We start from the raw sequence: 24,230 nt of genomic DNA on the forward strand, positions 1-24,230 counted from the left end.
TCTGCGTGCGAATCGGACCCTCACAAGCCTCCTCGGACGAGTGTAGCATGTTCACTATCGGGCACGATATAAATCGGTTCCTCGATCTAGACGTTGCCCGTACCAAACTGTATTAATGTATACGTACAAAAAGATGGCGGGCGGAGGAGGAGGAGTGGAAACGTTTGTTCGGTAATAATAAAGGGACAGATGATTTTTCGCCAACGGTTCACGGACGGCCTTCCGATTCCGTCATCCTTGATTGAGGCTTTCGTGTTCGTTCCTTCATGCCCGTCCGTCCATAGTGACTGTTAATCTCTCCAAATCTGCGGACCCGTTCCCACTAGAGCCTCCATCATCTCTTTTCTCTCGCGTCTTCGACTCCTGGTGCGTACAGAAGCTGGAAATTGGCAGAACTCGACAGCCTGCTTGTCCTGGAGACCTGGCCTCGCGAGCTGATGTAATCGGAGGCTGCCTACCTGCCTACTCACCGAGCCCAACATTCCGGCTTTCTCGCGCGGGCGGATTGTCATCCTTCGTTGCCATCCGCGGAATCGCATTTCACACCAACTGCATCACCGACCACCAAACACAAGATCACGAGCAGAGAGGCAGATCCCGCTGCACACATCCAAAAGTGCTTGCTACACACAACTCCCGCCCTCCCGACTAGCACAAAATGGCCCTGCAGACACCCCGGCAACCGCGCAGCGGCCTACAGCGGCCTAGCTTTGGCAACACCAATACAGCATCCTCGCCGAATTTGAACGCCTCACTCAGCGCGAGCACCTCGATCAATCGCAAGGCCAGCTTGAATGTCTTGACCGGTGGCTACTCAGATCCCAAGACACCGATGACCAGCAAAATGGATGCCGACTTGGAGGTGGGCGATTTGGTGAATGTGCCAGGTGACATGTATGGAACTGTCAAGTTTATCGGCAACGTCAGAGGCAAGACTGGGAGATTCGCCGGTGTCGAACTTGAAAAGGAGTTTGCAGTTCGAGGCAAGAATGACGGAGACGTGGATGGGTGAGTGGTGAGATGCGCATGCTGGTGGACGTGCTCTTCATCGGAGCCGCACCGCACGCCCGTCACGGTTGGCTTCACGGACTCAGTACTGACGATCGACGATTTTCTACAGCGTACACTACTTCACGACTTCAATACCCGGAGCTGGCATTTTTCTGCCCGTCCACCGAGCTGAGCGGCGAGACTCGCCGGCGCTCTCGCTCGACAACTTTCCCGCCACGCCTGGCACGCCTTCACATCGCTCCAAAGGCGACGCTAGAAATACACCACCGATCCCTGGGATGCCCCTGAAGTTCTCGCAGTCAGTCGGTCCAGGAGTGCGACCGAGCAGCCCAACCTTCAAAGCCAGTCGACCTTCCCTTCCGCGTCCCGAATCGCCCTTGCGGAGGCAAGCTCCTGTCCTGGCGCCTACGCCCGCGCGCACCTTATCCTCAAGTACACGAGGCGCCCGACCCGCACCTCCAGTGAGCAGCCCGAACAAGAGCACGTTCCGAGCGTCTACCAACAGTCGCCCATCGACATCACATGGTCAATCCGCTCGTCCGTATTCGAGGACGGGGTCGCGGTTGGGCAGCCGGCAAGAAGCCGACGAGGAAAAGACACCCGTGCCCAACACGAACGGTCGCAATGGCAGCATCGCGTCCGCTCCGTCCTTCGCCCAGCCCGGGCGTCCGTCGTCTCGGCTCGGAAGCGTTGGCGGATCTGATTCGGAAATCCTTCGTCTCAAGACCGAGCTGGCGGAACGCGACAGACGACTCGCTGAGCAGGCTGCGAGTTTGTCGGACATGGAGGCCAGCGTCAAAGAGCTATCCGGATTGTTGCCGACCGATGGACCCACGCCGAACAGCGCATATTCTTTCTCGATGGAAGGAGAAGGTCAAAATGCAGCGCAACTCCGCCAAATGCTGCGGGAGAAGAATGAAAAGATCACTTTGCTCACATCTGAATTCGACGCACACCGAGCAGACTTCAGGAGCACGCTCGACTCGTTGGAAATGGCAAGCACTGAGACCGAGCGTGTCTACGAGGAGCAAAAGCGAGACCTTTTGATCCAGGCCGAGCAAATGAGCGAGCGGATACAGGAATTGGAAGATCTCAATTCCAGCAAGAAGGATTTCGAAGATGTCGCGCGTCAGCTCAAGGGATTGGAGGAGTTTGTGCAGGAGCTAGAGGAGGGTCTCGAAGACGCCCGGCGCGGCGAGGCAGAAGCTCGAGGGGAGGTCGAATTCCTCCGCGGCGAAGTCGAGCGATGTAGGTCAGAGCTCAAGCGCGAGCGAGAACGGTCGGCAGCGGCGAACGGCATCGGTGCATCGAAGGAGATCGAACAAAAGGACGACGAGATCCGTGGCCTGAAGGCCATCATCCACTCCATGTCGACCGGCGACAGCAGCACGACCACAGCCACCCTCACCAAAGAATCCGACGAGATCAAACGCCTCCAAACCGCCCTCGACGACAGCAACAAAGAGAAGGAGACCCTCGAACACGAACTCGAGCAACTCCGCCGAAACACCGCCGTCACCAACGGCCACTCCCGCAACGAAAGCGACATGACCGCCACCCTCTCCAACAGCGGCGGCGGCGGCGGCGCCCGTTCTCGCGCCAGCACTTTCCGCGCCACCTTCGTCGAGCACGCCCGCCGCGCCGCCCAAGAAAACCAAGCCCACCTCTCCACCATCGCCGACGGCAGCACCGCGGCGGGCGGCGGCAGCAGCAAACCCGCCGCCGCCGACGTCTTCTGCGAGATGTGCGAGTCCAAGGAACACGACACTTTCGACTGCACGCATTTCCAGGGCAACCACGACACTTCGACCGAAGACGGCGATCTGGACGACGCGGCTTCCAACGTCATCAACCCTCTCGTGCCTGCCAGCAGCCATCGTTCTCTGAGCCCGGGCAAGGAGAATCAGGCGGAAGGTGGAAGAGCGGCCCACAATGCTGCCAAGGCGAACGGGGAGAAGAAGAAGGACGACGAGGCGGATAAATGGTGTGCGCTCTGTGAGAAGGACGGCCATCTGGCGTATGAATGTCCCGACGAGATTTGAGAATTCCCCATACGTGATCGCGGTTATCTTTTATCATGGGACGATGAGATGGGATCCTGACGACGGATTTGGGAGTTTGAGGTACAATTCCTTTCGCGGAACTGGATTCGCGCTTCGTTCTGGATTTCTCCGACCTTTCTCCTTTCCCCTTCTTTTTCCATTTGTTTTGTTCTCTCTTGGTCAGGTTGGTTTTTTTATGCCATTGGAGGCGGGGAAGAGAGGGCGTTTCGTTTCAACTTCCTCTCCTCCCGATTTCTGGTTCTGGCTCTTCTTGCTTCTTCCGCTTCTTGCTTTTGGCTTTGTCTTTTTCCTTCCCGCGCGGTGAAGCGACAAAATGAACCCGTTTATGGTCGCACGATACCCATGGCAAAAACCAACCTTATGTTCTTAACGGCGAAATGCTTTGTTGGGTCTTTCCCTCTTCTCTGTTCTCCTTCTTCTTCCTCTGTCTTCCTTCCGTGCAGTGGGTCGATTCATGCACACATTACAGAAGCCTGTCATCGTCTCTTTCTGGACGGCATGAGGCGCTAGACAGACATAGATGGCCTGGTTGTGATCAAGACGTGTTCTGAAACGGAAAAGTCTCGTCTTCACAGATGTGCATGTACTGGAATGTGCTGCTCGACGACGACCCTCGTGCGAACGTCGGACGGTGTGGGACGACGGAATGACTGATCACCCAACGAACCCAGTCTGTCCGGGTACCATAGGAACACGACGGAAGGGAGAAGTCTTCTATGACAGTGGCCTACAAGGGAAAGGGAATGTGAACATCCACCCCTCCAGGAAAGGTTTATGGAATATGTGTATCTGTCTCCAGATCAAACTTGGGAAGAGAACAACCCCCATTGCGAATGCACATTTGATCCGCGTTTTTGTGTTCCAGTTTTCTCTCTGCCTCTGCGTTTGCTTCGTGTTTCTTCGGTTTCTCTCCCATCGCGAGCCTTGGAGGAGAACAAAAGCTGGAACCAAGGGAAGGAGGAGAGAAAAAAAGGTGAGATCACAATCATCACCTACTGATAATGTTAAGCGTCGGATCAAGTTCCAGCTGGCCCTGCCGATTGATGTTTCATCGAAAACTATCAAATTGAGGAAGATTGGAATTCTCGGAGTGGCTTCGTGTCGGGGTACGGTCTGCTGGGAGCAGGAAGCCAGGCACAGTAGCTGCGTTATGGGAGAGAGAAAAAGGATTCAGGCGGGTGCAGGCGGAAACGTTCCGATCGAGTTTAGCATCGTCATTGTCGTTTGTGGGATCCGAGGAATTGTTTCTTCATGACTTGAGACGCTGCTCGCTTCCAGGAGAGGGAGGTTTCGCGATCGTTTAGCTGGGCGTTTGCGAACACAGTCGAGTATTATCGAGCATCGCCATTTGCAGGGAAGGCAAGTGGCTTGCCTGCGAGCGTCGTTCAATGACTCAACCAAGCTCGGCCGACATCTCACATGTGAAAACAACAGGAAACTTTATGGTGAGGCGGTCATGCAACCGGTTTGGTTGATATGCGGATCTAACACGATTGCCACCCTGCAGCTACTTTGCTAAAGCACACGCATGCATGCAGGTTTCATCACGAGAACGAGAATCCCGATGGAGGACACTCAACGACTTTTTTGGCTGCTCCGGTAAGAAGGATGGGTTAGAATTTTGTGCATGTGGTTTATTCTTCGGCGAAGTGCGCGTTTTTCTCGAGAAAAGTGATGACCGGCCGATTGGGAATTGTCCCTCATGTAAATCTACAGGGAGAGTTTCGCTCGTGCAGCATTGTTCACAATATCAATATCAGTGCCGTGGTGTCCGTGAGTCTATCGTTGGCATTGACTGGTGAGGACCGAATGTCAAATGTTGTCTACAAAGTGACCGGCCTGCCGCGCCCGTCAGCGGATGATCGCCAATGATTCTCGTCGGCGCGGTGTCGGCGGTTTGCGGCCGAGAAGCGATGATGGCGGTAGACGCGACTCATGTGCGGAAGTGGTGATTTGTAATGATCAACCCCAATCAATACCGAATCTAATGATCAGATACGATGTTGATACTCACCGGAAGATGATGTCGGCGGAAATTCGATACCGATATGGGGTCTGTGGGAAGGCCCCAAGAAAAAAGTGAAGCACCTTGATGGCCTGCTATACGAATCCTCACCGATGGGGACATCCTGGAGCTACCGATCGTGAGAACATCGGGTCCCCGGATGGCGAGTTGGAGCTGTTCTTGTCATCAACCCGCATGCATGTCAAGAGTATGCATGCATGTGCTAGTAGCTTTCTTCGGAGGCAGATACCGGCAGTCCCGCTCGGGGCGCGAGAGAGATGAAACAACCTGCTCATTTGGTGCTTGGAGAAATGCGGCATGGCGTAGAGTTGGTGAAATTTATTTCGCCGCGCGGTCGCCGCCCGCCGCTGCTTGCTGAGGTTTTTGAGTCCGTCGTGCCTTTGGCAGCCGTTGGAGGATATTGGACTGTCCACCACTTTTTGTTCGTCTATTGATGAGTTTCATGATAGCGAGAGTTCTGGACCCGGCGGCAAGTGGCTTGGGATTTGCAATCGGTGATATCTTTGCTAGATCCTTCGAATATACTGTACACGATAGCGGAGCGCGGAATGTGGTCCGTGTTGAGATACCAATCAACTACCCAACGACCCTCGATGCCATTCCCACGATCTGTTCGCGACGACCTCTTCTCGGGCCCCTTGATTTCAATTTTCAATTTTCGATAGCTGATACTCTGCGAGTGTTCTCCGCGGTGGCGACGGTCTTGCTTGCTCGGCATCTTCCGTCATGAAATGGAAGGTCACTGGCCGTTGTTTCAAGCGAGATCTTCACCGCACAGACGTTGGGCGTCCAACGGTTTCTGTCAACGGCTACAAGCGAGTTCGAGGAAGACCCTGGTAGGCTTTCTGATTGAGCGCGTTTCATGTATAGAGAGAGCACTGCGAGTTGTGCCGGGGAGTTGGGTCAATGCATTGGAGGAGGAGGTGCCACTTGATCCGAACCTCGTCCGAGGCAGGCGCCGTGAGAGCTGTGGTCGCAGAGGATTCTCTACACCAGCGGATGCCCTCGAGCCCTTACCCAATTCCAGATTCAGCATCTCGGTACATGCAGGCCATGGGCTTCACAAGCTCCTGCGAGCTGCTTTTTAGCACGATGGTGACAGTGATGATGCACGCTCGAATGGGCGAACGCTTGCGCTCCCCCGCAAAGCGCGCCCTAGCAGCATACACAAAGTGTCCACGGGTGTTCACAGATCATCCTCGACCGGAGTTCAATGTGTCATTTGTTTGAGCGCAAAAGCTTCTTCGTACGAGTCAGGCCGAACTACCGCCTGCCGAAAGTAAGCCAGAGCAAGCCACACCGGAGGAAATCGCAATGATTCGGGTAGGGAGGGCATTGCTGGGTGGAGTGACAGATCGATGCTGCTGTTGCTGCGTGCGCGACACTGGAACAACTCTCCTGACCAAGTGAGCACCGAAGTCGCACCATGATTCATGCGTCGTATTTCAGAGGGAGCCTCGCGCGCGGTAAGTCCGTCAACGGGCAGCCGTTGGCATTGTCTTCCCGAGGGAGCTCAACCACCACCACCACCAAGCTTGAGGGTTGAGGGTTGAGGCTTGAGCACGATGACGATGGCGTGGAGCCGGTCGGCAGGGATGGTTCTGCTGCGCTGGATGAGCCAGCTGCATATGAAAGACGCACGTGTTGCGAACTCGTGCCCTCTCAAGGTGCCATTCCACCGCAGCAGCAGCAACTACACTACATAGACGTTCAGGAGGGTGCAAAGAAAGCAAAAATTCGAAGACGGGTGTAACATACGTGTGTGCCCGGGCGCCGAGGTGAATTGCAGCCGCCAGCTTAGAAGCGGGTTATACTTCACCTCGAAAAAAAATCGTGTGGATGCTGACAATGATGATTATGAGTGATCATGATCATCTCCATCCGAGCTACTCCTAAGTCCAGTGTTTGCGCCATGTCATATTGCATACGTGGAGGGTGCCAACATTGTCGAAAGGTGGGAATAATCCGTTCGTTCATTCATTCATTCATGCATTCATTCATTCACACATGAAGCTCTGTGATGGAGGAGAAGTACGTAGCCGGGGCTGTTATGTCAGGCTTTTTCATCCCGATGATACAGTAATTTACCCAGCCGCAGGTTCAACACCGCCACCTCTCGATCTCTGTCTGTCTGTCGTCACTCGCACACATCGTCCATTTCGTCGTGCAACATGGTGTCGAACCGGCGGACCAGTCTCGACCACTCGAGTTCCACTGAGATGTGCAAGACCTCAGCAGATCAGGCACAAGGACGTGCCCTCGACAGGACGTGGAAAGTATGATAGATCCCAGTGGTAATGATTGTGTGTGTTGTGGTATGGGAGTTGCAATGCGAATCTCATAGGAGAAGGCGTTGCCGAGATGATCTTCGCACAATGCAAGTCAAAATTCTGGCAGATCGGCGGCGAGACGACAATCCTACGACAATCCGGGGTACCTACCTACGTAGTAGGGAATCATGTCGTCGAGATTGCGGTACGTCTTCGGGGAGAAAGCACAAAGCTTCCGTGTTTCATGTAGAGCATACGGATTGTCTTATCAACCACCACCACTACTCCTCCTCCTTATCCGCGATTGATCGCATCTGCAAATCCCCCGTCGTGATCATGTAATTCAGAAACGTAATACAGATTGTAAATTACCATTGTAATTGCGTAACAGCATCGACGGGAGAGACAATCAATGATAAACATGACACATATCGTCTGCCGTGCCTTGGATGTCGTCTACTTCGTGTATCTTGTCCACACTGTGATGAGAGTACGATAGTTGTACGAGGTTCGCACAGGAACATGGACATCATCATACTAAAGCCTTCCCGCCTCCTTGGACCCTCACCGAGATTTCCCTTCACGAAAATGCGTTGTACGGAGAAGGAAAGCGACCAGGAGAGTGTGATACTGGACACCACCGGCTGGTCTCAGTCAGAGCACGGGATTCGGTGTATTTGTCTCTTCCGCTCAATACTACATGAGCATCACGATGTTGGTCGCACCGAGCTCCGTACGGCACGCCATCGTCAGCAGCCAATGATCAATCGGAGCATACTTCGTGGCCGATGTTCTCGATCGTCCGACCGCGACCTCGGAAGACATTCTGCCGCCAGAGACTCACGGTGGACAATAGTAGTACATGTGCGGATACATACTCTATACGTAGTATCTATCCTACTGTACGCACGGTGCCGTGTCATGACTGGGTTATGTCGCCATGACCTGCATGTCACGTTGAGTAGTCTAGACATGGTGCATACACTGCCGCAGCCGTTGCTGCTACAGGCGGCCAGTGCTCATGGCTATCATCAATCCGAAGGGAACCTGGGAACGCTTTGGAAATGCCCGATAGGACAGGGTGGTGAGGACTCAATGGATGGGCATGTGTGCGAATCTCACACTAACACGCCTGCATACATGGCCTCCCTCATCAATCGTGGTGCTGTGCCTGTCTGTGAGAGGCCGAGGCGGATTTTCGCTAGAGACGGGTACTAGAGAAAGAGGAGCAAGTGGAGGAAAAACCCAGCTCTCGGCATCTCTGCCATTGCCATTGCCAACTCACCACAAGACAACGACAGCAGCAGCACCTGGAGGAGCTCCAAAACTCACAGTACCCACCCGCACCTCGCTCGCTCGCACACCACCACGCAATCGATTCCATTCACCTACACACATCTCCACTGTGATACTCTTCCACCACATCACCTTGTCCTGCAGATCGGTGCATGTCACTACAGCCTACCCTGCAGCAAGTGGACGGCCTTCGCAAGGACTGCTGAAATCCGATTCGCCCGTCGCGGGAGGTGTTCGTTGTCGTGGCTGCTCCTCCTCCCCGGAAGCTAGCCCCGAGGAAACAAAAAAGATACGGCCGCTTCCCTCTAGACCCAACCGCCGCGTCTTGACCAGCTCAAATCTTGATCCCCAGCAGTAGCACCCGACCGTCGGTGATCACCGTCGTCATTTGAGTGATCCGCATCATCACCATTGATGGGAATATTGCTACGTGTCCGCGCTTCGGCACCGGCCAGTCCTTTATTTGACGAGGTAGGTGCGTGTGCTCCCTCCTTTATAGCTGCTGCCGATGGCCTCCATCTGATAACGCCCGGGGCAACCGGACGAGAAAGGAAATTACCTAGGTAGGCAAAGTTCCTCGACAAAAGCCATCTCGCGACGGTCGAGAGAGTCCTCAACCAAGGCCATTATTCCACGACATATTTCCCCCCCTACACCGCTTCTCTCTTCCCCCCTCCGATAGCGTCTCCCGGAGAACCCAAGTACTTGAACCACCCCAAGCTACATCCCACTCGTCCCTCAATCCCATCCTCGTCTAACACCTCCAAAGCGTGGGATTGCATCGATACTCGCCTCATTGATTGGTGCTTCATCACTTCCTCTCCCACTCTCGTCGGCTATCGTTCACATTGATACGCTGTTCTCAAGACGGGAGGCGCGACAGCCACGACACTACTCCCCTGAAACCCCCACGGAGACGACATTTGCCGCCGTGCCAGTGCAGGACAGGCAGCTTTAGTCGGAACAATGGTCCCTCCTGCAGCAATCTACTCCGATTCTTCGGACGACTTCTCCGACTCCAGCAGCGTTTCAAGCTTCATCCTTCCGGACCCTTTGACTGTTCAAGGCGTCGCTAAGCGCCGAGCCGCATACGGGAAACTGATCGCTCGCGAGGCCGCCTCGGCCGATTGCGAGACTTACAAGGGCCGTACAAGTCATCTTCACAAACCATTGGCTCGACGATGGGATCGTGAGTGGTTCCCGCTCAATCTGCGCTGGTCGATCGTCGGCGGGACTTGTCGAGTACAGATGCTGATGGCCGTCTAGATCGTTTGTCAATCGAGACTACCTCTCGCGGGTGTAGCTCGTTGAAGCATGCTGCGGCCTTTCTCAAGACACCCGGTTTGATCTCGCTAGGCGGAGGTCTGCCTTCCAGCGAGTACTTCCCGTTTGAGCAACTCGACATCAAGGTCCCCAAGGTTGGCCACTTCTCGGAACACGAGGCGTTCAGCAATGGCGACACAATCCGGTGTGGGAAATACGACATGGTCGAAGACATATCCCTCTTCGACATTTCAGTAGCGTGCAATTATGGCCACGGTCATGGTGCTCCACAACTCCTGCGGTGGCTGGTGGAGCACACCGAAATTATTCATAATCCACCATACCAGGTATGTCGGCCACTTCGAATGCTGCTCGCAGAATCGTGCTAATTTCATCAGGACTGGAACTGCACAATGAGCGTAGGCTCAACGTGTGCGTGGGACTTTGCCCTTCGCATGTTCACAGAACCGGGCGATTGGATTATTAGTGAGCAATACTCTTTCCCGGCTGCAATCGAGACGGCAGTCCCGATGGGTGTACGGTGCGCCGCCGTTGCCATGGACTCACATGGAATGCTGCCATCCTCTCTTGATGAAGTGATGACGAATTGGGACGAGCGTGCTCGTGGTAGCCGGAAACCCTTCCTGATCTACACAGTTCCAACGGGCCAAAACCCGACGGGATCGACACAGAGCCTGGACCGGAGGAGAGAAATCTACGCCATGGCCCGCAAGCACGACCTCTACATCTTCGAAGACGAGCCATACTATTTCCTACAGATGCAGCCATACACTGGACCCGATGCGCCCGAGGTCCCACCACCCACCACCCACGCAGATTTCCTAAAGACTCTTGTTCCATCATATCTCTCTCTCGATGTCGACGGAAGAGTCATGCGTGCTGATTCCTTCTCCAAGGTCCTGGCACCTGGAAGTCGCACAAGCTGGATCACCGCCTCGGAGCAAATATGCGATCGCTTCCGCACCCACGCGGACGTCTCAACTCAAGGCCCTAGCGGCTTCAGCCAGCTCATCCTCTTCAAACTCCTCGACGAGCAATGGGGCCATGCCGGTTACATCGACTGGCTCATGCACATGCGCACCGAGTACACCCGCCGGCGAAACGTCATGATGGAGGCGTGCGACCTTTACCTGCCCAAGGAAATCACCAGCTGGGTGCCCCCGATGGCCGGCATGTTCCACTGGATCCAAGTCGATTGGAAACAACATCCGGACTACCCTCGAAGAAGCCTTCTCGAGATCGAAGAGGAGATCTTCTTGACCATCGTCGCTCATGGCACCCTCGTCATGAAGGGATCGTGGTTCCAAGCGGAAAAGTCGATTCCGAGCGACACCATGTTCTTCCGTGCTACTTATGCCGCCGCCCGCTTCGGTCAAATCGACGAGGCGATTCGGCGGTTAGGCGACGCGCTGAGGTCATCATTTGGATTGCCCGACTCGACGAACGGCCACCACTAGAGCTTTTCCAATTGTGACCTATCATCCGCCCACCCTGAAAGGACCGTCCCCTACGCTCTCCGTCAGGCTCGCTTGGAAATAGCAATCAACCTCTTGACGCACTTCACGAAACCCCCTTTTTTCTTGCCCCCATTCTTAGCGGTTCCTTGTACTACTTTTAAGCGTTGTTGCTCCTTTTTGGATAAGTTCCAGAGCAAAAGAATTTTTCTCCTTTTCTCCTTTTTTCCTTATTTCTACTACTACACAGCTATCAGTGCTGTTCGAATCAAAAGAGACTTTGGTGATTTTAGAATTTCATTATTTCCTCTGATCTCACTCGTGTTCCGTAGCCCATTATACAGTGGTCTTGAACTAAGACAATACAGCCCATCTCCGCCGCAATTTTATCCCAATGGCCGTCGCACGTAAAGATTTCCTGGTTTTTCGCAGACGTGGCGGACCGCGTGGTGCAAGAAATGGGTCTCGCGACGAGGTACGCGCGCCAAGGCAGAGCGCACGATGCAGGCAGAGCTTCCCGATAAAGCGGTGTTCATTCCTCCGTTCATCGCATTGGAACGTCCTTCCAACAATGCCACTTCCCCGACGGACCCTGTATTGTGCTGGTTTCATTGAATGGCCAGCAATAATTTTCTGGAATGGGAACCCGACTCCCTGCATGCGGCATAGCCACCACGAAGAAGCATATTCCAACGTGACGATGCCTCCTCTACCCGATCATGCTGTGCCCACTTTTCCATCATGGGCTCCCGAATCGGGAGAGGACGACTTTCGGCCATGCTTCTCGTCCTCGTGCGCGCCGCCTGTAGCAAATCCGTCCGCGCTCCTGAATTCGTGTAGAACAGAGTGCAAGCGGTTCCTCCGCCTCCCCACGATTCTCTTCGCCGGCTCTGCTGCTGCTGCTGCTGCTGCTGCTGCTTCCTTTTATCTTCGCCCGTGGTGGTCATCTCCAATGCGATCGAGCGCCTCCAGCATGACGACGGAGTTGCCGCGGATCACACACATTCCGATTCGGACTTTTTCTCCGTTGGGGCGCGCTTCGGTAGCTTCGTCGAGGACGATATTGAGGAAGACCTGTGGAGAACGGTTAGCTATCCAGAGCTCTACTGATTCGCTTGGAGTTTTGCGTGAGCAGGAGCGTGGAACTTACATCGTAGCCGCGCAGTGTGCCCATGACTTTGCGCGATCCGTTCAGTTGAACCTCGATGCGCTTGTCGAGATACTGTGGATTGGCAACGATTGTCAGTTTCTGTATTGTCCGCTGCGAGGAACCAGGTTTCTGTTCTTCCGCAGGGAGGGAAGGTGGTGTACTGACCTTTTTTAATTCTGGCTGAGCTTGAGGCATGTTGACGACGAAGAGTGTTGTGATGGTAGATCTCTAATGATCTCAGCTTCTTTGCATGTCGCGGGTGAAATCCATCGAAGTCGCTGCTTTCTGATGTTCGTCGTGAGTCGCGCCGCGCCGAAATGCCGGAATTTTTCCGCTGATGGACCAACAATCTGCAAGCCTGAGGCATTATATCTCGCACCTCGTCATGTCCCATTGTCTTCGTTGCGTGACAGGCTGATTGATGCATATGCGGCACTGTCTGGGTATGGTTCAGAAGAAACCAATGCGGGCAACAAAGACCACCTGGGCATTGTCGGTAGCTGGTCCATTCAACTTTGTCGTTCACGGTGCAGATGAGATTCGAAGAGCGATGAGCTGATAGCAATATCTTGCCTCGATTTATATAATCAGTCAGTCACAGGACAGTACCCGGTATACCACAATATCTCCGTTAGAGCACCAAATTTCAAGTCCACGGAGTTAGGCACTCACCAACAGTCATCTTACACCTGCTCGATTATGACGACCAGGAATCTCAATCGTACCTGGAGGGACATAGTCTTCAAGCAATACGAGGCCGACTTGAAGGCTGACGCCCCATTTCCCATCCGCCATCTCATAAATGCAGTACAATGGCGTCGTGACATTATCATCGACATCTCACATAAGATCTCCCTTCAATGCTTGCGGCAGTCTATCTCTAACTTTCCCGCACCCTACACATTTCTGACGATCCGACATACAGACGACAACATATCTGTCAGGCCGCGACGACCCTCTTTCACCACCAACGACGAGGAAGCTCAAGATGAGAGCGACGACGCTTCTGTCGATGCTATGCCTGGCAGTAGCAGCTGATGCTTGGGACTTAAGACTCGCTGGGTCTTGAGCCTTGCGGAAGCCATGGAGTGGCAAGACCGCCGCTGAACTCGAGGCGTCGCGCGGGCAATACGCGTGACGCTTCATTCTGAATTTGCTTCGACGCCATCGCAACATTTGTTAGCTTGTGAGTAGGGCGAAACATCGCGCCCTCGAATCGTCTCGATTAAGGTGGGAGATCTTCGGTGCACGGCGCTATAGCCCGTTGAAGTCGACCTGCTTTTCGAGTCGAGATACGCCATATCGTCTACGCAGCGCATGACGCAGCCATCAGGCAAGGCTCGGCGACGTAAGCGCAGTGCATCTGCTCCTTCTCTCGATTGTAAGCGACAGGGTGATTTGGCACAACCCCGGCAATAGTTGCTACGCTGAGCGTCTCCCTGCAGCGAACCGCACTTTCGTCGTCGGTCCCGCTTCAACCTGCGATTTATTACGCTATACAAACAACCACATGGCTCATATGACGAATGACGAGGGCTGCTTCGGCTCTAGTTTCTCATGTTCTCATACTGCCGAAGCAAAATTTTCACAGGACGAAATTTTCGAATTATTTCTCTATAAAAGGGATGTCTTCAAACGCTCGCCAACAACGGCCGTGGCCTCATGTCAAACTTTCGAAGCATGAAAGAGGAATAAACATCACCTTTCAAGCAAGGTCCAACTGAGCCAGGGCTGACCGACCGATTGGGAAAGTTTGAAAGCCTGTGATCCGTAGGGATGTCAGCCGAAACCGGTAGGTGATGCCTCTGGAGCTCTCAAGAATGAAGATTTTTCATCGACGGCCAAGGCCTCAGGTCAACTTTCGAAGTATCAAGGAGCATGAAACATCACCTACCAAGGAATATCGTAACAACCCAACCCATCCCTATGATGACAATCTGAGAGACGAAAGCGACGGGTAGGCGAGAGCCCGAAGTCAGCAAGATCGTCGATAGTCTGATGCGGGCGGTGCTATGGTTGAATGGCGGTCGAGGCGTCTGGCGAGAGGCATGGTGAATGACACGTCGAATGCGCGATTGAAGACAAGAGCGACAGGCGACGCGTGAGACGACGATTTATCAGCGAGGAGAGAGGTGTGCTTGAGGGATCACAAAAGCCGGAAGAGAACACGAGGTGTAGACTGATGTGGACGATGAGAGAGAGGGACTTTAAAAGAAGAAGAATGGAATTAATTATGAGGGACAAGCAGGTTCAAATACTTTGATATCAACTCACTCATTACATTGTTTACTTTTTGAAGGCGGCAAGTCCAACAAAGATCAAGCAGGCGCAGACTATACAAACGAGGCAGGATCCCATCGCGAACAGCAAGAAGTACGAGGCGGGCGAGCACTGTCAGCGACGACATGGCAGGAGGAGACCATCGTTGCTGTATCTCCTTTATCTTTGGCCTCAATTCCGCTGTCGGCCATGGCTTCTATATTAACCACATCATCTAATCATCTCCAGGGCATCTTCGGTGTCTAGTACCATCCATTTTTCAAGTCGCTGGCCACTGTACATGCGCCAACCTTGGAGTCCCTCGCTGGCAAGTGAGAAATCCCCTGTAAGGTTGTGCAGTCGCATGCATATCATCTGTAGTCAGACAGCTGCTATCTCGCCTACTTCATTGGTTTCGAGAGAAAGTTCTTGATCGCCCATCCAGTCGCACGTTCGAACCCGGCTCTCTCCTCGCCATCAAACTCCCGGGGTCACTTTTCATGGGCAGCCTGCAACACTTCGAGCGCCTCGCCGTAATCCTCATTCGCCACAAAACCGTCCCTGGTCACGAGCGGAGCAATGGAAGGCCAGAAGTCAGCATGGTCGTTCCAGCCACTTCCATCTCTCGTGTGCGCCGATAGCTCATCCTCGGAAAATGAGATAGGGCACTCTTCGCCTGGACGGATGTCGTTCCAGTCCTTGCAATCGCGGTCAGGTCCGTTGAACGCCTATTATCTTGATACTACACTTACCGCTGTATTCGGAGGACACATTCGCGGAGTGGTAGCAGAAGAGAGACCGTGGCACATGATGAGAAGTGGGAGCATGCGCGACGCATGGTAAATTACATTTCCATTATTCATAATCTTCGGAACGAACGGCAGCCCCCGAACAGTACCTGGCAGGTTCCCTCTACCATTTCTCCAACATGGGACGAATGTCGATCTCATTGGTGAAGCACCTTCGAGATTGCTGATGCAGGTTCCAATAAGTTTCCGCAATATCGTCAGGCGCGATCTTGGCCTCCGCCGGTTGGTCTTTGAGCCATTCTCGCGTGAGAGGGATGTCGATCACTCCATCGAGGATGGCATGGGCGACGTGCACGCCTTTGGGTGCGAATTCCCTTGCGATCGAGAGCGAGAGAGCCCTCAATGCGTGCTTCGGGCTGGTGAAGCCAGACATGAGAGCATTGGCTTTCACCGAAGCAGTCGCGCCAGTGAAGATCAGCGTTGGCGGGTATTTGGCATCCTGGCGCTCGGCTTGTTCAATCAAACCCGGTAGAACTGCTTGCGAGAAAATGAAGGCTCCTTTGCTGTTGGAATAATGTGTCAGGAGAAAAGGGTTTGCGCTTAGTGCGAGAGGGACAGGGAAGCGTACCTGCTCACGTCGAAGCCAGCCTGAAATTCGTCAACGGTGAGTTCGAGCAGAGGTTTTCTTTGCGGTCGCGCAGAGGCATTGAAGATAGCTGCAGCGATGGGCACTTTGCCGAATTCCTGTTGGATCTTTTCGAACGCAGCCTTGACGCTGGTCTCGCTTGAGACATCCGTGCTGACTCCTAGAGCCTTGCCGCCGCTTTGGTTGATTTCAGTGACCAGGCCCTCGAAGTTCTCGGGACTACGAGCAAGCAATGCAACTGGATATGCGGTCGCGAAACGCCTCGCTATCGCTGCTCCAGTACCTGGCCCGACACCAACTATGACAGCGATTGGGTTTCCCGCCATTGCGACGTTGATATGATATTTGACTGATCTGGAAATTGCGTGCTGAGAGTGCGTACCGAGAGATAAGAGATGAATGGAGAAAGCTTCGAGACAGTTTCCTCGTGGAGAAGATGGTGTATACGTAGGTAAGTTTGCTTTTGTGTCAAATGTTCAGCAGTTACACCGTAGTGTCGAGGATTAAGCAACGTGTATTCTCAAGGTCAAAGATCTGCAATCGAAATCAGTGGTTCGGACAAAGATCTTGACCGGGCGCCGATGATTCGTCATCACGAGTTCTACGAGTCGGCGTGAAGTTGTCCCGTACATGTCATGACGTTTTTAATCACAACGGCTTGACGTGTTAAGGATCACCAAGTCACCTTATCATTGGTGATGGTGGTGAATGGAGCTTGCCCCGCATCTCCAAAAACACCGCGGGCGATCAATGAAAGTATGCTGCAGCAGAGCTATTCAGCAGAAGTGCCACATCAATGGCGTGCTTTGGATATAAATCGTGAACAACCACCCGATGACCGAGCGACTTGAGGGAATGAGATCTAGTGCAGCCGAAAGATATGGCGACAAATCAAGCAGACTGATCGTCATTGCCATCGCCAATGATGTATTATTCGGAAAAGAGGAACCCACCTGGGCATGCCGCTAGTCGAACACATTCATCGATCCTCCAGAACGTTATTTGAAGTACAGGTGAGCTCTATATAGCCAAGTGAGAATATAAGAGGAGCGCTCTCCTCGCGCGAGATTTCTTGTCGTCCGGCATCCTATCTGGACGCCGACGACGACGACAACAACAACAACAACAACAACTGCTGCTGCTGCTGCTGCTGCTGCTGTTGCGATCATGCCTTTCTACACAGTCCAGCATGCCGTGCCTCTCACCATATCTCAACAAGATGAATTGGCCGAGGCATTGACGACATTGCATTCCACTCGCTTCACGACGCCGAGACTGTTCGTGAACGTTGGATTTACCGACGTGAGCAAAGCAACGACCTACGTCGCCGGCCGCCGGAAAGTCTCCAACACTATTCAAGGCTTCGTGCGCGCGGGTGCTACGCGCACCCAACAGGACTGGGACGATCATTCTCGCGACATCGCTGCCGCATGGGATCGGATTGTTGGGAAAGGCTTGCCTCAGATTCGTCCTGCCGATACGGAGCTGGACTACAGCATCCGTGGTGTCTTCATCATCGGCGGCCTGATCGCAGGCTACGAGGCGGGTTTCACATTGCCTAGCGCAGGCAATGATGTGACTTGGCTCAAGGAGAATCTGGCCGGATTTCAAAAGGTTGCAGATGAGGGTGACGAGGATTTCCAGGAGTTGATCCGCGATGTGAAGGCACGAGGGCTGGTGACTGATGGAGGAAACGCTAAATGATGGAGACGGGGAGCGGGCATTGATTTTCGGCTGGCTGTAGAGTCTATGATGCTGCTAATAAGATGGTTCACAGTATAATTGAAGTGCAATCCCAGGCGCATTGTTGTGAATAACGGTTGTTGATTTTACATGCCATTTTCTTGCAACGGACGTCTCCAAAATCAGAGAGCAACGAAACTGGGGCGGAAGCCAATGTGATAATTGTATACCTAGGTAATTTTAGCTCTTCGCCATTTGCCGGTGTGACCACACAGATCAACACTGCCATTGGACTTTTGCAAGTCAGGAACAAGTATCAACCTCAGGATTCATGGCATGCTATGAATCGATGGCGATAGGTTAAGCAAATACGATGAGCCTGGTCGATTATCCCTCATCCTCGGACAGCGAAGATCGGAACGAGGTTCACGCGCAAAAGCCTCATCTTGACCGAGGACACAGTAAAGACAACGACAGTGATGCGCCACCTAACAAGAAACGTAGAACATCGTCAAGTCTGGCGGCCATCAGTCCGCCTGCGCCAAAGTTAGCCTCATCACTGCCTGCGCTGCCCGCCAGCTTTCGCGATATGTATTCCTCTACTGTACGCACCACAACACAGGATGATCCCGCGCTGCATGCTGGACGACAGCGGGCCACGCCTCATTTGGTCGGCAACTGGCCAACCCACATCTCACTTGAATGTAAGTCATCATCATTGTCTTCCTTGTCTTCGGGGACAGTACAAGGGACGCTCTGGAGGAGAAGACCCATCCTGTAATCACGGCGAGCTAACCTGCAAAAATCCAAAGGGTACCCAATTCCTCACGAACTCGAACTCCTCCAAGATCTGGAAAGATCAGCCGTACCAGAAATCATCCAATCTCAAACGCATTCTTCCTCTTACCTGCACAGCCTCCTCCTCTCCCCCATCGGCGTCCCTTTACCCTTACACATTTCCCTCTCCCGGCCCCTCGTCCTCAAAACCTCTGACAAAGAACCCTTCACCAACCATCTCTCAACCTCACTCGCTGCTCTTGACATCCAAGCCTTCAGTGTCCGTCCTAAGAACCTCATCTGGCATCCCAATGAAGATGGCACGCGATGGTTTCTCGTCTTACGAGTCACCTCATCCTCCTCCTCCGAGCAAGGCGGAGAGAAACGCGAATTGCGGGACCTCCTCAGAGTATGTAACAATGTCGCGAAGAGATTCGGTCAGCCTTTGCTATATGCTTCGTCGCACAAGGGGGGTCAAAGGCCAGAGAAGGATCATTTCCATATTTCTATCGCATGGGCATTGAAACCTCCCCCTCTTTCAACTTTGACGAGCAGCGACAAGCCTGCAGATTCTTCGACGGCTATCAAGCATGACACGGTGGCTCGGGAGGTCCCGATTTCGAAAGATCTGCGGAAAGCACTGGAGAGGACGGAAATTGCTTTTGATCAGGTCAAGTTACGCATCGGGCAGGACGTAACGAACTTCCCGTTGAGGAGAACCCGGACGAAGGGGTGAAGATGGTTCTCGAGGATGGCTCATGAGGGGAATGGATTGGAAGATGCTATCAAAACATCACCACGCGGGGCGGTCTCACGATTTAATCGTGACAGAAACCTATTATTATGTGTTTCACAATGCGCATCGATATTTCCCTATTCTACGCTGCCAAATATGCCATCCCTATGACTGTGTCGGCATCTCAACAGTAGCCTTGGTGGAAATAGCATCCTCCGCCCTCCAAAGGCTGGTGACGGTCTTATACGAGGTGAAAAAGTTGAGGCCAGGCTTGCCGTAGAACGTGCTGAGTCCACCGCCGGCGACGGACTTCTTGGTTCCGGTGAAGCTGAACATGGGCAGAGCCACGGGGATCGGCACGTTGATGCCGACTTGGCCGGACTCGATTTCCTTTTGGAAACGGCTAGCGGTCGAGCCGGAGTTGGTGAAGATGGCGACGCCGTTGCCGTATTCGTTCGCGTTGATGAGGCTGATGGCGTCGTCGAGGGTCTCCACGTTGGTGCAGACGAGCACGGGGCCGAAGATCTCTTCTTTGTAGCAGGTCATGTCTTTAGTAACATTGGTGATGATGGTGGGGCCAATCTGTGAGTGGAAAATCAGCAATTCGCTCTCCTCAACGGTTTCGACACAGTCGCGATATTGGGCGAGCACTTACAAAGTTGCCGTTGGGGTATTTGGCAGGTCTCTGACCTCGGCCGTCCAGGAGAATCGTTGCGCCCTCCTTCTCAGCTGTTGCGATGATATCCTCGATGCGCTTCAATGACTCTGGTGAAATCACTGGGCCGAGATCGGCACCAGACTCGAAACCAGCATTCATGGAGAGTGCTTTGGCTCGCTCGGCCAAGTCGTGCGTCCAGCCCTGAGTCTCCTTACCCACGAGAACCAGCGCCGAGAGAGCCATGCATCGTTGACCTGCAGCACCAAACGCGGCACCGGCAATGGCGTTCAAAGTGGCGTTCTTGTTGCAATCGGGTAGGACAGCGGCGTGGTTCTTCGCGCCCAAGTTGGCCTGGACACGCTTGCCGTTGGCGCTGCCGCGGGCGTAAATGTACTCGCCCGCCTTGTTGGATCCGACGAATGAAATAGCTTTGATGCGGGGCTCGTCGAGGATGAAGTCCACAGCTCTGCGGGAACCGTGGATAATGTTGATGACGCCTGGTGGGAAGCCGGCCTTGGCTGCCAGCTCAGATAGGATCAATGAGGCGCCGGGGTCTCGTTCCGAAGGCTTGATGACGCAGGTGTTGCCGACAATGGTTGCAACAGGAATCGTCCAGAGAGGAATCATGGCGGGGAAGTTGAACGGGCAGATGGCGGCGGTCACACCGAGAGGTTCACGGTATGAGCGGGTCTCCATGTCCTTGGCGACCTCGAGAATCTCTCCCTGAAGCTGGGTAGTGATGCCGCATGCCGTCTCTGCAACCTGTAATCCACGGAGCACATCGCCCTTGGCGTCGGCGAACGTCTTGCCCTGCTCGAGGGTGATGCTTGCCGCAAGTCGATCCCAGTTCTCACGAATCAAAGCCACGAACTTGAACATGATCTGTTGTCTCGCCAGCAGGCTGGTCGCCCTCCAAGCCGGGAAGGCCTTCTCGGCACTGTCCACGGCAGCCTTGAGCTCTTCATCGGTCGACTGAGGAACGCGGGTGACGAGGTTGTTGGTTGCGGGATCATGTAGGTCGATCCACTCGGTAGCCTGTGAAGGACGAAATTCGTTGTCGATAAAGTTGTGCGTGTCGATTGGGTTCTCGACCTTGTCGTGCGACTTACGGTAGTCGGTGGCTGATGATCCGGCGGAAGTGGTGTAGAAGTGTGAGGCAGTGGCGTTGAGACGACGCAGAGCATTGCTGCCGGCGTCACTGTTGATCGGCATCTTGTAGGCAGTTGAGCGTGCTGGGCCGGCAAAAGCAGAACGTAGAATGGTGTTGCTCGTGGGTCGAAGGAGTCGGCTGGAGGAGAGAGCTCGACGGGCGGCCATTGCTCAGGAATGTGGAACTCGCTAAAGAAGCAAGCAATCAGGCAAGAACAGACAATTAAGCAGATATGCAGTAGAGCAGTATCTACCGACCGCAAGAACCTTGGAATGACAGAGCTGGCTGCAGTGTTGCTGTCGCTCGAGATTGGGGCTGCTGCTGCACGCACCTAAGCCGGAGCTAGCCCGCCAGCAGTACATATTTATCTCACCATAAGCATTTTATCCACCGGTGACCGGAGCGATTGCGGGCAAGCGGGTGGTCGGGCAAGCGGGCGAAAACACACAGTACCTATCTATCCATTGTATGAATCTATTCTCCCTCTCCAGGATGACAAGAGGTTTTCATGTCATTACTCTCATTGGAATCGGAATACTGGACACCCCAGTTCACAGATCCGCGGATGGTAACACTGATGCATCGTGGGTATGTATCTTGATCCCTCTAGAGCACGTGGGCGACCAAGAATGTCTCATCGGTTCACGTTGGTAGATACAATAGGTCTGCTGTAGGCGGAAGAGATGCTGGGATTTCCCACAGCAGGGACCATTTGAGAGTCCGTTTGAGGGACCGTTTGAGGGACCATTGATGAGCGGACGGGTGGCGTGTGAACGGCAGTTCATCGAGGCTGAAATCGAATTGTCAGGCCGAGCCAGCCGCGAGTAAGGGTTCATGAATGAGCAGATTATCTTTCGCGGTGAATATGGATCCGACGTGTACTATGCGGAATACACTGTCCTTCTTGACTCGGACGCAGCTCCGAATCCATCTGCTTCATCGACTGTTCTGGTCACCAATTGCAATGACCATTGGATACATTTGCTCATTACGTACTGCTCTGTGGGTTCTTGTTCCTGACACGAGATGATGACACTATGACGAGTAGCCGACCCTCTCGAATTCGACATCGTCAAAAGGCCCGGGGAGCTTCAGGATGAGCAATCGATGATAGATGTCCCCACGATGGTGGGTCGTCTACGCATTACAGTGGTCATCAGCCGAAAAAAACAGAGAGAAGGCAAGTTCATCGTGGCGCCCGTCATTGTCGTCTGGGTTATTACAGTGATAGATTCCGGTCGTTCAGTAATGATCAGAAGAAAGCTTGTCGCAGCCGTGTCGATATGGACATCATCACTCCAAGCAATGCGTCGTCGCCAACGATCACCCTGTGGTATAGTTGACCAGACCAGTCTTTTTCTTAATAATAATAAATCGAGTGTATCCCTCGGTTCCCAACCTCGGACTTGTCAAACGTGACATACAGCGTCTTTCCGTCACTTGTAATGACTGCACCGTCATGGTTGCCTCATTGCATGGTGTAACATCGGTCATCACTCGTCGCAGCCATTCCCTTCTCGTGCGTCTGCCCGTCTTCTTCTTACTATCATCGCAAGCTCTGCCAACAATCACATCACTCCTCTCTCACTTGTCACGATCTCTCCGTCATCTCTCGAACTCCAAACCACTTCTACGGTCAAGCCAGCTCAAAGCAGTCGTCCTACAATCAACCATTCATATCGTAGACATCGCAACATGGCGTCCAAACCTGACAACAACAATCAAGACTTTCTCCTCAGCAATGTTTTCAACGTCAAGGACAAAGTCGCCTTGATCACCGGTTTGTCAATCCTCCGATGGCTTGCACTCACAGATTGAGAGCACGACTCTGATGGAAATATGCAGGTGGTGGATCAGGAATCGGCTTGATGGCCGCTCAAGCCCTCGCCGTAAACGGTGCCAAAGTGTACATCATCGGCCGAACTGCTGAGAAGCTGGATACCGTGGTCAAGACCTACAGCAATGACACTGCGGGCAACATTATTGCACTCACTGCCGACGTCAGCAAGAAAGGCAGCATCGCCAAGCTCTATGATGAACTTTCCAACAAGGAAGAGCATCTCGATGTGAGCACATTTTGTCCATCACAAACCGTTCATGCCGCAGAGATCGCGCTGTGGGATTATGCATTCGCTGACTCGCCATGTAGATTCTGATCAACAACGCCGGCATTAGCACCAGCACCTTCCAAACTGAGAGCAAGACTGCAGAAGAAATGAAGAAGAACCTTTTCGACAACGAGGAGGCCACCTTCGAGGACTGGGAGTCCGTCTACCGTACAAACGTGGCTCAGTGCTACTTCATGACCACAGCATTCCTGCCGCTTCTTCAGAAGGCTACCGAGAAGTCACACGGCTGGTCCGGCACTGTCATCAATATCAGCTCCATGTCCGGAATCGTCAAGACATCCCAACATCATCCTCAGTATGATTCTCCAAGTGAAGAATAATTTGTGATCATCCACTGACGGAAACATTCTGCAGGTACAATGCTTCAAAGGCCGCAACGATCCATCTGACACGCATGCTTGCCAACGAGATCCAAGAGAACGGACTGAAGATTCGTGTCAATTCTGTCGCTCCTGGAGTTTTCCCATCCGAGATGACTGCCGGCGATAGCGGCGAGGCCCAAAAGTCTCACATCCCCAAGGACAAATACGAGGACAAGACTGCTGCGGGACGTCCTGGCAACGACCGCGATATGGCTAGTGCGATTATTTTCGTGGCAACGAACCAATATCTCAACGGTCAGACTGTGGTTGTCGATGGTGGCTACGGCCTCGTGTCTGGACACTAGAGGGCTAGCATGATGAAATGGTGGATGAGATCGAGACGACGAAGCATTAACCGTCGTTAATGTGCATTGCAGTACAAAAGGAGAATTAGGTCTTCATGGAATAACACAGTTCGATTGTTCGGCACTCCTGCACTCGTGGCACCGAGTCTATGGTTCGGGCGGTCATAGCTTCGAGGGCCGCTGCGTGGCCCTGAACCAGTTCCAATGGCGTCTGAGCTGGAC

The 24,230-nt window shown here is 53.4% G+C and overlaps 9 protein-coding genes across 9 annotated transcripts; 6 read left to right on the forward strand and 3 right to left on the reverse strand.

Annotated features, from left to right (window-relative positions):
* Positions 1-658: 658 nt before the first annotated feature.
* K489DRAFT_413376 (uncharacterized protein) lies at positions 659-3,053 on the forward strand (the record flags this gene model as incomplete). The annotated part of the gene is made up of 2 exons (XM_033608032.1): positions 659-1,008; positions 1,121-3,053. 2 exons carry the CDS (start codon positions 659-661, stop codon positions 3,051-3,053), a joined length of 2,283 nt encoding a protein of 760 aa, XP_033455968.1.
* A 333-nt stretch (positions 3,054-3,386) lies between these two features.
* On the forward strand, positions 3,387-4,467 carry K489DRAFT_83945 (uncharacterized protein). The gene has a single exon (XM_033608971.1). The coding sequence runs from the start codon at positions 3,721-3,723 to the stop codon at positions 4,327-4,329; it is 609 nt and encodes a 202-aa protein (XP_033455969.1). The 5' UTR covers positions 3,387-3,720; the 3' UTR covers positions 4,330-4,467.
* A 5,574-nt stretch (positions 4,468-10,041) lies between these two features.
* On the forward strand, positions 10,042-11,603 carry K489DRAFT_84022 (PLP-dependent transferase). The gene is made up of 2 exons (XM_033608972.1): positions 10,042-10,276; positions 10,328-11,603. The coding sequence occupies exons 1-2, from the start codon at positions 10,151-10,153 to the stop codon at positions 11,405-11,407; spliced, it is 1,206 nt and encodes a 401-aa protein (XP_033455970.1). The 5' UTR covers positions 10,042-10,150; the 3' UTR covers positions 11,408-11,603.
* A 694-nt stretch (positions 11,604-12,297) lies between these two features.
* K489DRAFT_384434 (LSM-domain-containing protein) lies at positions 12,298-12,902 on the reverse strand. Its single transcript, XM_033605853.1, has 3 exons — positions 12,720-12,902; positions 12,555-12,626; positions 12,298-12,478 (listed from the first exon to the last, which is right to left on the reverse strand). Exons 1-3 carry the CDS (start codon positions 12,747-12,749, stop codon positions 12,329-12,331), a joined length of 252 nt encoding a protein of 83 aa, XP_033455971.1. The 5' UTR covers positions 12,750-12,902; the 3' UTR covers positions 12,298-12,328.
* A 2,672-nt stretch (positions 12,903-15,574) lies between these two features.
* K489DRAFT_384437 (NAD(P)-binding protein) lies at positions 15,575-16,866 on the reverse strand. Its single transcript, XM_033605854.1, has 2 exons — positions 16,191-16,866; positions 15,575-16,125 (listed from the first exon to the last, which is right to left on the reverse strand). Exons 1-2 carry the CDS (start codon positions 16,532-16,534, stop codon positions 15,726-15,728), a joined length of 744 nt encoding a protein of 247 aa, XP_033455972.1. The 5' UTR covers positions 16,535-16,866; the 3' UTR covers positions 15,575-15,725.
* A 35-nt stretch (positions 16,867-16,901) lies between these two features.
* K489DRAFT_384438 (uncharacterized protein) lies at positions 16,902-18,010 on the forward strand. The gene has a single exon (XM_033605855.1). The coding sequence runs from the start codon at positions 17,376-17,378 to the stop codon at positions 17,910-17,912; it is 537 nt and encodes a 178-aa protein (XP_033455973.1). The 5' UTR covers positions 16,902-17,375; the 3' UTR covers positions 17,913-18,010.
* A 164-nt stretch (positions 18,011-18,174) lies between these two features.
* On the forward strand, positions 18,175-19,552 carry K489DRAFT_434775 (uncharacterized protein). Its single transcript, XM_033608573.1, has 2 exons — positions 18,175-18,595; positions 18,704-19,552. The coding sequence occupies exons 1-2, from the start codon at positions 18,265-18,267 to the stop codon at positions 19,402-19,404; spliced, it is 1,032 nt and encodes a 343-aa protein (XP_033455974.1). The 5' UTR covers positions 18,175-18,264; the 3' UTR covers positions 19,405-19,552.
* K489DRAFT_84133 (putative methylmalonate-semialdehyde dehydrogenase) lies at positions 19,381-21,537 on the reverse strand. The gene is made up of 3 exons (XM_033608973.1): positions 21,470-21,537; positions 20,060-21,400; positions 19,381-19,986 (listed from the first exon to the last, which is right to left on the reverse strand). The coding sequence occupies exons 2-3, from the start codon at positions 21,377-21,379 to the stop codon at positions 19,570-19,572; spliced, it is 1,737 nt and encodes a 578-aa protein (XP_033455975.1). The 5' UTR covers positions 21,380-21,400; positions 21,470-21,537; the 3' UTR covers positions 19,381-19,569.
* A 1,876-nt stretch (positions 21,538-23,413) lies between these two features.
* On the forward strand, positions 23,414-24,130 carry K489DRAFT_384443 (NAD(P)-binding protein). Its single transcript, XM_033605856.1, has 2 exons — positions 23,414-23,636; positions 23,696-24,130. Exons 1-2 carry the CDS (start codon positions 23,428-23,430, stop codon positions 24,006-24,008), a joined length of 522 nt encoding a protein of 173 aa, XP_033455976.1. The 5' UTR covers positions 23,414-23,427; the 3' UTR covers positions 24,009-24,130.
* Positions 24,131-24,230: the final 100 nt, after the last annotated feature.

This window comes from Dissoconium aciculare, assembly GCF_010015565.1.
Source record: "Dissoconium aciculare CBS 342.82 unplaced genomic scaffold K489scaffold_15, whole genome shotgun sequence".
Taxonomy (NCBI): domain Eukaryota; kingdom Fungi; phylum Ascomycota; class Dothideomycetes; order Mycosphaerellales; family Dissoconiaceae; genus Dissoconium; species Dissoconium aciculare.

Bases quoted from the DNA above. Each gene is read 5' to 3' on its own strand.
- K489DRAFT_384437 (XM_033605854.1), bottom strand. From the start codon at position 16,534: ATGGCGGGAAACCCAATCGCTGTCATAGTTGGTGTCGGGCCAGGTACT. The intron at 16,126-16,190 runs GTACGCTTCCCT...TTATTCCAACAG, and splicing joins GCTGGCTTCGACGTGAGCAG to CAAAGGAGCCTTCATTTTCT.
- K489DRAFT_384438 (XM_033605855.1), top strand. From the start codon at position 17,376: ATGCCTTTCTACACAGTCCAGCATGCCGTGCCTCTCACCATATCTCAA.
- K489DRAFT_384443 (XM_033605856.1), top strand. From the start codon at position 23,428: ATGAAGAAGAACCTTTTCGACAACGAGGAGGCCACCTTCGAGGACTGG. The intron at 23,637-23,695 runs GTATGATTCTCC...AACATTCTGCAG, and splicing joins ACATCCCAACATCATCCTCA to GTACAATGCTTCAAAGGCCG.
- K489DRAFT_83945 (XM_033608971.1), top strand. From the start codon at position 3,721: ATGACTGATCACCCAACGAACCCAGTCTGTCCGGGTACCATAGGAACA.
- K489DRAFT_434775 (XM_033608573.1), top strand. From the start codon at position 18,265: ATGAGCCTGGTCGATTATCCCTCATCCTCGGACAGCGAAGATCGGAAC. The intron at 18,596-18,703 runs GTAAGTCATCAT...AAAAATCCAAAG, and splicing joins AACCCACATCTCACTTGAAT to GGTACCCAATTCCTCACGAA.
- K489DRAFT_84022 (XM_033608972.1), top strand. From the start codon at position 10,151: ATGGTCGAAGACATATCCCTCTTCGACATTTCAGTAGCGTGCAATTAT. The intron at 10,277-10,327 runs GTATGTCGGCCA...TAATTTCATCAG, and splicing joins TTCATAATCCACCATACCAG to GACTGGAACTGCACAATGAG.
- K489DRAFT_384434 (XM_033605853.1), bottom strand. From the start codon at position 12,749: ATGCCTCAAGCTCAGCCAGAATTAAAAAAG. The intron at 12,627-12,719 runs GTCAGTACACCA...GCCAATCCACAG, and splicing joins CTCAGCCAGAATTAAAAAAG to TATCTCGACAAGCGCATCGA. The intron at 12,479-12,554 runs GTAAGTTCCACG...CGTTCTCCACAG, and splicing joins GCACACTGCGCGGCTACGAT to GTCTTCCTCAATATCGTCCT.
- K489DRAFT_84133 (XM_033608973.1), bottom strand. From the start codon at position 21,379: ATGGCCGCCCGTCGAGCTCTCTCCTCCAGCCGACTCCTTCGACCCACG. The intron at 19,987-20,059 runs GTAAGTGCTCGC...TTCCACTCACAG, and splicing joins AATACCCCAACGGCAACTTT to ATTGGCCCCACCATCATCAC.